At 50.3% G+C, this 12,497-nt stretch overlaps 1 protein-coding gene across 9 annotated transcripts in view; it reads right to left on the reverse strand.

Moving 5' to 3' along the window:
• myo9aa (myosin IXAa) overlaps positions 1 to 12,497 on the reverse strand; it is a 63,657-nt gene that overhangs the window by 39,659 nt on the left and 11,501 nt on the right. For 8 of the 9 annotated variants that reach the window (XM_035532162.1, XM_035532157.1, XM_035532149.1 and 5 more), the window contains exon 2: positions 10,905 to 11,822. In XM_035532162.1, coding sequence (XP_035388055.1) covers positions 10,905 to 11,747 — 843 coding nt within the window. In that variant the 5' untranslated portion in view covers positions 11,748 to 11,822. Of the gene's footprint in view, positions 1 to 10,904; positions 11,823 to 12,497 lie in introns of those variants that run through there. The other variant, XM_035532178.1, reaches the window with a different exon arrangement.

Below are 12,497 nucleotides of genomic sequence, written 5' to 3' on the forward strand. Positions count from 1 at the left end.
TATCGCAGAATAGAGCAGACGACCGGCGTCGTAAGCTCCGGTGGCTTATCTGATTCAGAAAGCTCTCCAGTCACAGGTCAAGCTATCATGGTGGCTTACTTGCACTGTGGATGGAACCAATTCTATTTTTCTTGCTGTTCTGTAGACACAGTGAATGCCGTCTGCAAAATACAAAGTTTCAGATTTCAGATTGCATGCGATACAGAAACTCAAACTTTCGACTCGTTACATAGGAACATTTAGTGTCCGGGCCGACGGAAGCCATCGGTCCTGTGAATTCTCTCCGACGAGAGACTTCCTTCCTACCTGGTGCTAAAAAGCATGGATATCCAGCACAATGCAACGCGACAGGCCGAAGAATCGCAGCGTGAACGGGAACGCTGAAGGACGATGGCTCTCGGATGGAGCATTCCACAGCACACAATGGGAGAAAGCTTAGGGGCAGCTCCTTTTCCCGGGAGAGGGCTTCACGGATTGGAGGCCAATCCGTGCAGCCGAGCGTGCCGCAAGAGACGAGCTGGAGCCGTTTTCCTGGCCCACGCTGCATGCCGGCAGGAAGACAGCCACTCCGATTGGGCATCTCTGGGAGGCGGCCATTTTGAGTGGATTCGCGTCCTTGGGCCTGGTGTTAACGCACCCGTTTTTTTTCCCATCATTTTCACATTTCTCCCCTGAATGCAAAGATTACAAAGTGTTTCGTCATTACGATCACTTAAAAAAAAAAAAAAAAAAAAAAAAAGGGGAGGGGGGGGGATGAAAGTTTTGGCTTTTTATTGGTTGCAGTAATGACCTAAAAATTGGTTTCATGGCACTGCACAGCTGTAGTAATAAGCTAATGAACTTTTCATAGCATTCATATCACAGCTGATCTCCTGGGTGTGTTCCAGTCATGAACAGGTCCCAGTTTGGGCCAATGTCGGGCTCTTAATACTCCCTGGAAATCTCCACGAAATCAGAGTTTATTATCACTAGGATTTAATGAGGTCTGTTGTCCATATCTAAATGCCTTAGTATTAGTGTGGAGATCAAGGTAGCAAGCGAATCTTACGAGGAACCAATCAAACCACATGAAACTCCTGCGATGAGGCTGCGCCGTTTCACTGGGCTGCTCTCACTGGTGTTCGCTTTGCATTGCCGTTACAGCACGAACTTCTCTAGGCCTGCAGCACCGATGAACTGTACACAGTGGAATAACTCAGCACAAATGAAGACCCACGGAAACGGCCACTCAACTCACAGGCTCTCCGAGAGACCAAAGCCTGTCCGCAGCTGCCAAACTACAGCACAACACCAGCAAGCCCCTCTAGGACTTATGATATCTAAATTTCTCACTACTGCAGACGATGGCTCTGTAAGCCTGCCTACCTGGGTTTGACACATCAGTACTGGATCACACTGTAGTGGAATGTGTCCTCCACTCACACGGCACATCATGTCAGCTGGATAAAGTCAAAACACTGACAGCATAGCCAGCCCACCGTCTGCCATATAAGCAGCATTTTCCCCCCCGCTCAAACTCCCAGCATGACTACGGTGTGTGTGCGGCAGGCTGGACGGGGCCACTGAGCCAGGGAAGCTGCTCTATTATGTCCCTGGGTGAAGGCGTGCGGCGTGGGACGTCCACGCTGAGGCAGGGAGACGAGATGATGGCGGGCCGGACCGAGTGCCAAGCGGCAGCAGGAAGTGGGGGAGGAGAACATAGCTGAGGAGTGATGCGCTGGTGGTGAGCCCACGCACACGGAGCAGAGAAGAAAGGGACCCTTTCAGATGAATCAAGGCTGCCGGCCTCTCCTCTGATGGGACCCTCCATGCTCACACACACACACACACACACACACACACCCGCCCGCCTGACCAAGTCACAAGGGACAAAAGCACATTGTCCCACGCAGCAGTTCCATCTGATGGGACCGAATGTCTTTCAAACTACTGCTCAGATAAAAAGGCACGTGAAGAGGTTTCTAAGAGGCACCATAAATAACTGCTTATTTAAGGCAGATCCACAAGAATCGTTTGCTTCCCCCCCCATTTCAGCTGCCATAATGGTTTCTTAACGCAGCAAACCTCAACCAAGCAGTAAAAGTGCTAAATCTTAAGACATGAAGACTGAACTGGGTAGGAATGATGGGTGGGTCCCTGAGCGTCCTCGTCCATGGTCCCTGCGTTGGGAGTGACGTTCAGAGACTGCCCGGGGCTCGGGACAGGTGAGGCCAGAGGCTGGCCTCTGCAGGTTCTCACACGGACGTCCAATCATGCCCTGCAGAACCTTGTGTGTGTATACACGTACATGCCAGCTTCGGCATGGTATTAGTGGAGCGCCGATTTGCAGTTTGGCTCAGCTCCAGGGAAGGCCTAAACCCACTGAACCCATGACCGTGCAGAGGCTCAGAGAGGCTTTTGTCTCTAGGTTTGGCAACAGTTCCTTCACACTGACACAGTTGCAGTACAAGGTGGCGGAGTGAGGGGGTAGGATCTGTTAGCAGATGACTGAGCGGACACACAGACATGTCATTTTACCGTTTGCCATTTCCATATAGAAGACAATTTCACAAATACTGCCATAGTTGCACATGCTAAACTGAACTTCCCTATGCCTCAGTGGACAAAGGTCACCTTTTCTTAGTGTGGTAACGCTAAGCCCGAACGGGAAGGTGCTCTCGAGGTCTCTCACTCCCTCGGTTTTCCAGGCCACTGTTGGCACAGCTAACTTATTAGGGGCGTGGACATGGAGTTTCTTTACATACCATTTCTGTAGAAGCTGCTTTGTGACAACATGCGTCTAACAGTGCTATACAGCCGAAAGGTTAATAAGCCTCATCCCCAGCTGATGTCAATTTTAATTGTACAGCATTTCTTTATTCCCACCCCAATAAACATTCCCAAAGAAGAAAAACTGCTTCACACAAATCCTGGCCAGTTGCCAAAACAAGAAGCCATAAAAGTCCTCAGTCACTAGCTCCATCTCCTCCGGCGTTTCAGCAGTCTCTGCACTTATCTAGCTCCTGAAACTTTAAACAAATCTGAGAGAGAAAACACTGGAAGAAAAAGGCTAAACTTGGGCAAACATCGTCTCAGATGCATTAGCTACATGTAAGCAAGGTCACAGTGCCAGAAGGACAGCATGTCCCCAGCTACAGGAGACGAACCGCGGTGTGAGCAACGGCCCCGTGGAATGTAGAGTCAGAGGGGAGGGTTTGTGGAAACTGCCACTCACCACAGTCTCTATCCACACCCACACTATATAGTCCACATGAGTTTGAAGGAAAAAGACCGCCCAGAGGAATGAGTGTGGGGAATGGGAATTTTACTACGAAATTCCCCACTTGCCCTTCTCTGGGTGATATTTTTCTTTTAAGTTTGGGTCCTCTATAAGAGGCCTGGGAGCTTGAGGGTCCTGCATAGCAACTTGGTTGTTCCCAGGACTGCACTCTTTTGGACGGAGATCTCAGATGTTGTTCCTGGAATCTGCTTGAGCCATTCTCTCAGTTTGGGGGTCACAGCCCCTAGTGCTCCGATTACTGCAGGAAGCACTGGTGCCTTCGCCCTCCACATCTTTTCCAGCTCTGCTCTCAGCCCTTGGTATTTCTCGAGCTTTCCGTGTTGCTTGGTTCTATTCTTGCCATCAGTCGGGATTGCAACATCTAAATCTCCATTTCCCTCTTCTGCAGTTCTGTTTATCCATCACTGCCATGTCAGATTGGGAACTATGCACATGCGCGCGCGCACGCACACACACACACACACGTTTGTGTGCGTGTTCGAGCCTGTGCATTCCTGGTGCACTGCTCAATGGCTCAGCTGTTCGTCAGTTGGACGTGGCTGAAAGGACATCAGTGCCCAGAGTGACGGCGTGTGACCATCCTCACTCATTCAGAGCGGGGCCACCACGGCAAGACGGACCTCGGCCTAGAGGAAACGCCTTTCAGGAGGGAAAAAGCCCCGACTTGGATACCCCTCGAGACCTGAAGTAGATACCTGCTTTCGCCGAGCAAGACTGGGAATGGGAGAGAGATTACTCCAGCTCAGAGGCCTCGTTTTCCTGGAACCAAATGAAAAGAGCAGGCAAACTACTTCACCTTGTTTTCCTTTCATATTTTCCTTTCATACAACATATAACGGGGTGAATTCCGCCCGCGACAGGGTGGCTGGATGCCCCAAAATCATCCAAATCTCATTCCCCAGGAGGAAGATACAGGGCATAATGTGTTAAACATGACACTGCTCTGTTCATGCAATCTCCTTTACAAAGAAAAGGCCCTTTCCCCTGGTGACGCGTTAGCCCAGAGAACAATCCCCTTACAGAAAAAGTCTGTGCTCTGATTGGAGGAGACAAGGCTGCATATTGTGATTGTTGGACATAACAATTGGATGATTAAGAGAAAACAGATGATGATATTGTTGGATGAGTTGATGATTTAGTTGGAAACCCACTGTAACCCACAGGAAGAACACTACTGAATAAACACACTCCAGGTGCTTGCATGTTTGGTTAACCTACAGTGTTAATCACTTTAAAGTTACAAAGAACTTGTGGGTGTCACAATCACCAGAACAGGACAGCCGGGCAGCTTAGCTAACTGAAGCTCACTGTCCAGTATGCCAGAGATAACAGTGAACAGCATCACCTTGACTGAATATACTTTCTACCATCTAGCCCTCAGCAATAGTATATAGTTATGAGTGATGACTGTCAGCATATCACAGAAAGACCAGATGCGAGGACCAGGTGAAGTGTTGGGGGTCAAAGGAGACTGAAGCACCAAGGATGCAAGCCTCGCTCCCGTACCGTCAGGCCTCACAAGACTCAAGTGTAGGAAAAACACAAAAGCTAGAGAAAAAAAAAAAGAAAAGAAAAAAAAAGAGGAACTTCCACATGAAGTTGGTGACAAACAGGTGAGCTCCTAAGAAGCCCAAGATTAAGTGTCAGTCCCCCCCATATGACAACTTCAAATGTCTGAACTTTTCATACTTTCCTGAGCCACCTCTACCTTTATACTTATCCATTTATTCTTTCATATCTTTTGAATTTTCCCCTATGAGAAAAATATTTAGACATTGCTGTCAAATCTAAATGTACCTTATCAGTCCACAATTCTGTTTTGACTTGCCTGCTGCATGTGGTGAAGTTAGAAGGTTTACGTCTTCCCTTCACCTTTATCAGCTATATTGCATCCTTATTAGAGCATTAAGGGACGTCTTGACTATCGGACTAACTGCTTTACGGAGGACAGGCACCTCCACCGTGCTCACCATCTCTCTCGCCCACCAGCAGTTCCATGCTGTTCCCTCGCCTGGGCAAACACAGCGTGGTTTACCTTGGATCAGGTCCCACGCCTACTCCAACCTGACTGTTTACCAAGCATTACGCGACTGCACTCGCTGCCAACATTCCTATGAGGCAGGCAGGAGCCACTCCACTGCCAGCTCCATAGGATCTCGCAGCTTCATCTGGTCCCCCCTTTCACCAACGGTATTTGAGCGTTTAGCAACTGAACTGGTCTTTTTTGAAGCGAAGTTCTTAATGCTTGTAAAAGAATGCCAAAGAACAGATGGTTATCAAGAGAGCTAGTCACAAGAATTATAGCCTACTGGCTGGCTGGGTAATCTCAAATGGTACTTGATATGGGACACTACAGTGAAACTGATAGGTTTGTTAGAAGAATTAAATCATACAGTAACCAGCCACGTAGTACACAACACAGAGCCGCCCATCCAGTCAGGATCCTGATTGGTCAATGTTACTATTTTTTTGTGATATGGTGGGCTTTCATTGCGGTGGCTAAAAGGGATTGCCAGAGGTGTTCCCAGTTATGCCGAGCTACCACCTGCTGCTGCCACTAAGTGTGGGGGGTGCAGGCGACGGATGTCACTGACATGTGCCACCTGGAGCTCGTAGAAAGGAGGCCAATCTGATTAGCCCATGATGCGGGGATTCCCTCCCAAACCCTCCCCCGCCAGGCTGGGAATCTCCGAAGGCATTTGCCCACTGCAATTTCGCCAGCACAGCCTGGCTGCGGAAAGAAAGAGCAGAGGGCCGTGCCAAAACAAACATGGCGTGGCGCAAATATTTTGCTATGTCATACAGATCACGTGGACCGATACTCCACCCACAGAGAAAAGGGAAAATAAACAAGTTACCATAACAAAGAAAGAGCAAATTATTACCTAGCCACAACCTACTCAACCTAAGTGCTAAAAACAAACAAACAAACAAACAAAAAAAAGCTGCAAAAATAACCAGCACCAATTATGTCCAGGCATCTATTACATAGCGCTATGTCCGAGTGACACAGCCCTACGAGCTTTTACTGAGTTGCACGTCAGGAGACGCCTAAAAATCACAGCGCGCACAAAAGCTTCACACCACAGCCCAAACAGGAAGTCCTTCAGAAAGCACCGGCGGACAGAGCTCCACGAAGGCTTCGCGGAGGGAGGAGCCAATCTAAGCAGCCATCGCGGAGCTGCTACCGCCCGTCTTTCAAGTCAGTGTTGTATACAGTGCACAAGTCATTTACTCTGCCGCAGGCAACATTCCAGAGAGACGAGCGCTTTATTCTTAGCACGGCCGTGACACCGATCCCCTTCTAGGCCGAGTATCAGAATGCGGCTCAAACAGTCGCATGCCAAAGTTAGGCAGGGACGTACACGGGGGGTCAGGCCGAGGGCTGCGTGGTGTGTGTAAGGGGGGTGGGTTGGGGTGTCAAGTCCAGCAGTATCAGCACCAGACTTGTCTGTTTCAAAATGTGCTATATGCTTACATGGTTACCTGGCCTAAATAGCAGTGTGCGAACTGGCTAACTGTGCTATTCTTAATCTGATGTAAAGCAGCAAGCGAAAGCGCGCACACACACTCTGGTTAAGAGGGACTAAGACTTCCACGGCATGCAGGAATGAGCTCAGAGCACACCGCAATCACCCAGAGAACACTTACAATCGAACCCCTATCGTGAACAATTTGAGCAAAACGACTCTGCCAATTACACTGATGGTGCAGAGCAAGGCTCTTAGCATAAGGGCTTGTTAAAAAGGAATTGTTCAGTGTGAGGGATGTGTGTACAAGACTGACAATTGCTTGGTTGTGAGGTCACATGGTGGTGCTTGATGGCGTGTGTGTGTGTGTGTGTGTGGGGGGGGGGGGTGTTGAAACAGCATCTGGAGTCACTCTCTTGGCCTAAATAAAGAGTCTGCAGGTCCCTCCCATTTGAAAGCACACTGAGGCGCAGAGGAGAAGAGCATCAGTGATGAAGGGCTGGATAAGAGCTAATTACTGCAACACCGCTCCAGGTCATACCAGTCCAGAACCGGGTCGGTGGCCTGGAACTGTCCAGGCAACATCGAATCCTTCAAAATATTTAATATTCAATATCAGAAACAAGCTAAAAGGAATCAGCCATGTGTAAACGACCTGATTCTCCGGGTTACAGGGCTTGTAAATCATTTATGCGTATCCAGTGCAGGTGTCCTCTAATGCTTCAGAGAAGTCGAGAAATGTCTGTCTAAACGTAGGACCTTCTACCAACGTAGGGGGGTTGTAAAGAAATGCAGTATTACTAGCGCAAGAACGGAATGTTCCAGAGACACCCTAACAGTCCGAGCGAGGCTCATTACTAGTCCCACTGTCTGGGGCTCTGACTGGGCTCGGCCTCTCAGCATGGAAGATAAGGCATTCCAGGGAAAGAGAAAGAGGATTTACAGAGAGACTTTGTAATGCTACAGCAAGTTGAAGAGCGCCATTGATCGGACTCGGCCGGGCAGAGTGAGTCAGCGCCACGTGACCCACAGTGGAAAGTCATGCGAACTGTTATTTAGCTTTAGCACAATTATGAAAAGCAGCGCCAACAAAGAGGCTTGTGACCCTGGCCGGTGCACGCTCAGCAGCACGTGAGGACCACAACGCCCTGCGCAACTGACCGACTCGTCGCCAGCTTTTGGGACTGTTTTTAAAGGGACGATAAGTGTGGCGGCTCCACTACTGTCCTTGGCATGCAGAGAGGAGGCAGGCGAGGAGGAGGTGCTCTGCGTCAGAATGGCGTGTCGGAACCGGCCGGCTCTGGAGCTTGAGCTGGGCTGATGGTAGAGCAGAGGCCAGCGCGGAGGCCTCTGGGAACTCCATCCCACCCGACCAGTGAGGATAAGGTCACCCTGCCTCCTTAACGGACCACCAGTGCTACCTGAATTTAATGGCAGTGCCATTGCGAATGACCCAATTACTATTTAAAAACACCCTACATACCTTAGAAAATGAAGCAGCTTCTTAAGTAAGCCGGCATAGCCCATGCACCACAGCGCTGGGGAGGTTTTTCCAAAGACGTGTGTAAAGTTTCCCCAGTCGAAGCTTCATTGCATCGTCAATGACGCTCGTCACAGAAATCCCATCAGATGACGCTCGAGTAGCCTGTGGTGTCAATCAGTTCCTACTTTCATCCGCCAAGACCATGAAAACTGCAGTTTCCCTCTACGGCAGATCCCTCGAGCTCTGCTCACCTGCACAACACTGGCCTTCGTTTACAATAACCCCGCTAGCACATCACGGCTAACGCCAGGGCTGGCCGCAGGGCTTGCAGGGGAGCACGCCAAGGATGGGGCCGCGCTCCCGGATGCTCCCGGCTGGAACGGTTCGGCTGGTGGGGAGCACACCAGAGCCTTACTCGGAATTGGAAGGCCACCGGAGAAACCTGCCAAAGCCCTGGAAGATGCTTCGCACTCACACATGCACACACGCTTGCAGCATACACACTTTCGTGTCTTTCCTTCTGTTCAACTGCTGTGTTTTTTGAGAACCATTTCAAAAGGTATGTCTTATAGTTAAGACATGTCTTATAGTTAAGCATTTTATATGGGCAACAATGACTGGGAAAATTGTAATGCCTCATAAATAATCCAAAATGAACTTAATTGAGAAGGCAGGAAAGGAAATCAAGGGTTCCAGAGTCTCTTCTGTACGAGAGAATAAAACTCATCTGACACCACAGACCTGCCAACCGGGCACCGAAAACAACGTAGATCTGCTCTACACGCAGCGGAGTTTAGCAACATGTCGGCTCGTTCCCACCAAACGAAATCCTCTTTTCTTTCCTGGAGACCCAGTGGCTCATCAGTAACGAGGTGCGTTGACCTGACAAAAGCCCTCCACCGCACCAGCATATGCACAGTGCCAAGGATCCTCCGAACGCCACACCGTACCGAACGGTACGCTGGCTGTAGACGATTCCGCCATGCGCATTACTCATTGCCCGGCTTCGTTTCCGTACATAGAAGACACCACCATCGAAGCTACCCCGCTGGCAAAAACCCAGGAGGGGCATCTTTGGAGCGAATATTCTTCATTGTTAACATAAATGGCCTCCAAGTAACTTTAAAAAAAACAAAACTAACAAAAAAAAAAAAACTTACAAAATGCCCTGCAGCAGTTTGCAGTGCATGTGGTTGGACGGGATATTTGCTGCAGATTATTTCCGTCGCGTTTCCTTAATAGTAGGGTAGTCAGTCAATGGCAGAGTGCTTGGACTAAAGGCCTAACTAACCATCTGTGTAATTCACACATGCGCCATTCTGCAGAACTGCAGCACACGAGTGTCAACTCTCAATGACGCGGAAAAAGAAATGAAAGAGCTGAGAAGTATGAAGTGTGAAAAAGAACAAAGAAGGAGAAATGAGACCTCCTCCTCACTAGACAGGGAGCAGCTCGCTCACGACGCAAAGCTCTTCATGTGCATTTCCCAGGAACATCGCTCCAGTCCAGCGTGTGTGTAGACTTTGGCAGCGCGGTGGCAGGGAGGGGTGGCGAACACGTCCCCTCCAGTGTGCATGGTAGCTGCCGTACAGGGCTGCATCCGCTGGGCTACGTTAATCAGTAAAGGTCCGATACGCAATCTCTCTCTGCAAACAATTATGGATGGTCCTCTCAATGGGAAAACCACTCAATTAAGCCCCAGGAGTTGATCATTAACCCCAGTGCTTAAATATAACCTTTTCTGACAGGGCATGCGCATCAGGAGTGAACGACAACAGAAGCTTACCAATGTTATCTACAATGACATGACATCTACTTTTAATGTCAACGTACAGTATCAGTAATTGTCACTGTCGTCCTTCAGTAAACAACATGCATAAACTGAAAAGCTAAGCCGAGGGAAGCCCCTTTCAGCAACTGCTTTGGGACCGGGAGAGATTCAAGCAGCTCAACCGCCGCTGCAGTGCTGTGTAAGAGCGAAGGTATCTGCAGTGCTATCAAAACAGGACTGCCTGTTTATACGTGCTATGCGGAATTTCCGCCGTCACCGACATGGCAACCCGGCGTGAGAACTTCTGAAACTGCACGGCACAGAACGTGCCGCGATCGTCAAGACTTGAGCTTCACGGAAACGGAAGCCGCGGCACGCGTGAGTCTGAGGAAACCCAAGCGTGTAAAATCCCGGCATACGCACAAGATGTTTGATATGTAAAGACAAACATTCCACAGAGCTGGGTATGAGTGGTGGGCTTGCCCTCAAACTACACAGCTGGTGCCTCAGCCCACAGCAGTCCTTACACAAGAAAATACCCGGCACCTTTAATCCTAGCGCAGCTGAGTTTAATGGCCGAGGGGCTGTCTGCACAGCAGCTGTCTTCTGTAATCTGTTTGGAAACAGTCACTCCTCCAGTACCAGGCACCAGAGAGCGCAGGATTCCTGTCGCTGTCTGTGGCTGGGATGGGCTACACACCCCAGAGCCGGGCTGTGCGCCAGGCAGACGACCTCACCCGGCGTCCAGCCTTTAACCTTTAGGATTCTCCTGCACCAACGCTGGCGCAACTGGAGCTCTGAAAGGAAACTGGTTCTTTTTGAACAATTTAAAAAGACTGACGCAGGAACACGTAGGCCAGCGCAGGCGGCCTCAGTTCTGAATGCCCGCCGTCTCCCTACCTCCAACACGGGTCCGGCTCCGAGAATGATTTGCTCCACACCGCTGGCGAAGCCCTTCTGGCTGAGCGCCGTCAGGTGGTGAATGAGGAAGTTGGTGCTCTGCGTCTTTCCTGAGCCGCTCTCGCCGGAGATGACGATGCACTGGTTCTGGCGACGCTGCAGCATGGCATGGTAGGCCACGTCGGCCACGGCATAGATGTGCGGCTCCAGCTTGCCCAGCTGGTGGTTGTCGTACATCTTCACATACTTGGGGTTGTAGATGGGCAGGAACTTGAAGGGGTTGATGACGATGAGGATGCTGCCCACGTACGTGTAGATCTTCTCCTGCTTGAAGCGCCCGCGCAGGTTGTCCAGCAGCGTCTTCTCGTTGAGGTCGGGCAGGCCGCACAGGTCATCGTGGTCCTTGGGCGGTGGCTGAGGGAGAAGGCCCCGCTCCACCAGCCTCCGCCGCTCCTCGGTCACGCGCAGCCAGCGCTGTAGGTTGCCATAGTGGATGGAGCCGTCCACGTTCTTCTCGCGCAGCAGGAAGCGATAGTCCTCACCGCCCAAGCGGTTCTCCAGGGCCACGCGCGGCCACAGCATCATGCGCTGGGCAGGGCAGTCGGTGGGGTTGAGAATCCACTCCTCTCCGCCGAACTCCTTCACCTCCGCCAGCACGTAGCATTTGGTCCGGTCCAGATGCAGACGCTCAATCACCTGCTCGATGGCCTCGGCAGCCGTCGTGTTCTTGCGGGCGGCGACCGGGCAGTAGATGGTGCCCTCGGCGATGACCCCGGGGTAGATGCGCAGGGTGAACTCGGACTCCTCAAAGCGTCGTCTCCCTCCAACATCATGCACACTCATATTGGAACCACGGTTCCCATCAGCACTCGGTGCACACGCTTCTGCGCCTCTGGACGCCGCTTCAAGACATCACAGCTGCCGGGGGACAGAGATGGAGAGACAGAAGACAGTAAAGACGGGGTTGGAACAGACATACTAGCCTAACCAATCAAATGATGGGACGCTACAAAGGCCTGATAAGAACAAGAGCTAGATTTCCATCTAGCGTAATTCATATGTTAATCATTCATTCATTTCCTACTTCATAATGGAACGAATGCGCTAATAAAGATAAAGCACGCTGCTTTGTAAGAGATAAAAACTGACTTGTAAAGCAGCTTCTGTTAACCAACACGAATGGTCAGCCTGGGACTGGGAGCCCACACTGGGCTACTATCTGATCACAGCCAATCAGCCGCCTGCCAAGATAAGCAGCCGCCGGCTCCTGCAGCAGACACACAGTAACCCGATTCAGAGTCATGAACTTAATAAAGGCCAAGAGCAGCGGCTGCACGGGGGACACTTCATATATCTGTACATCTATCCATCTCTATGAGAAGCAGTGTGGAAAACAAGAAATATAAGTGAACAAGTCCCACAAAATTGAAATTAGAGATGGTCTTTTTTTCCCCCTTCACTAGATCAGTCAAATTCTAAATAAACACAGGAATTATATTAACTACTATTACAACTTAAATATGCAGAACATGAGGATAAGCAGTCTTTCAAACAACTGCTTGGGGGGGGGGGGGGGTTACGTAATTGGCTGCG

The sequence above is a fragment of the Electrophorus electricus genome, chromosome 1 (assembly GCF_013358815.1).
Source record: "Electrophorus electricus isolate fEleEle1 chromosome 1, fEleEle1.pri, whole genome shotgun sequence".
Taxonomy (NCBI): domain Eukaryota; kingdom Metazoa; phylum Chordata; class Actinopteri; order Gymnotiformes; family Gymnotidae; genus Electrophorus; species Electrophorus electricus.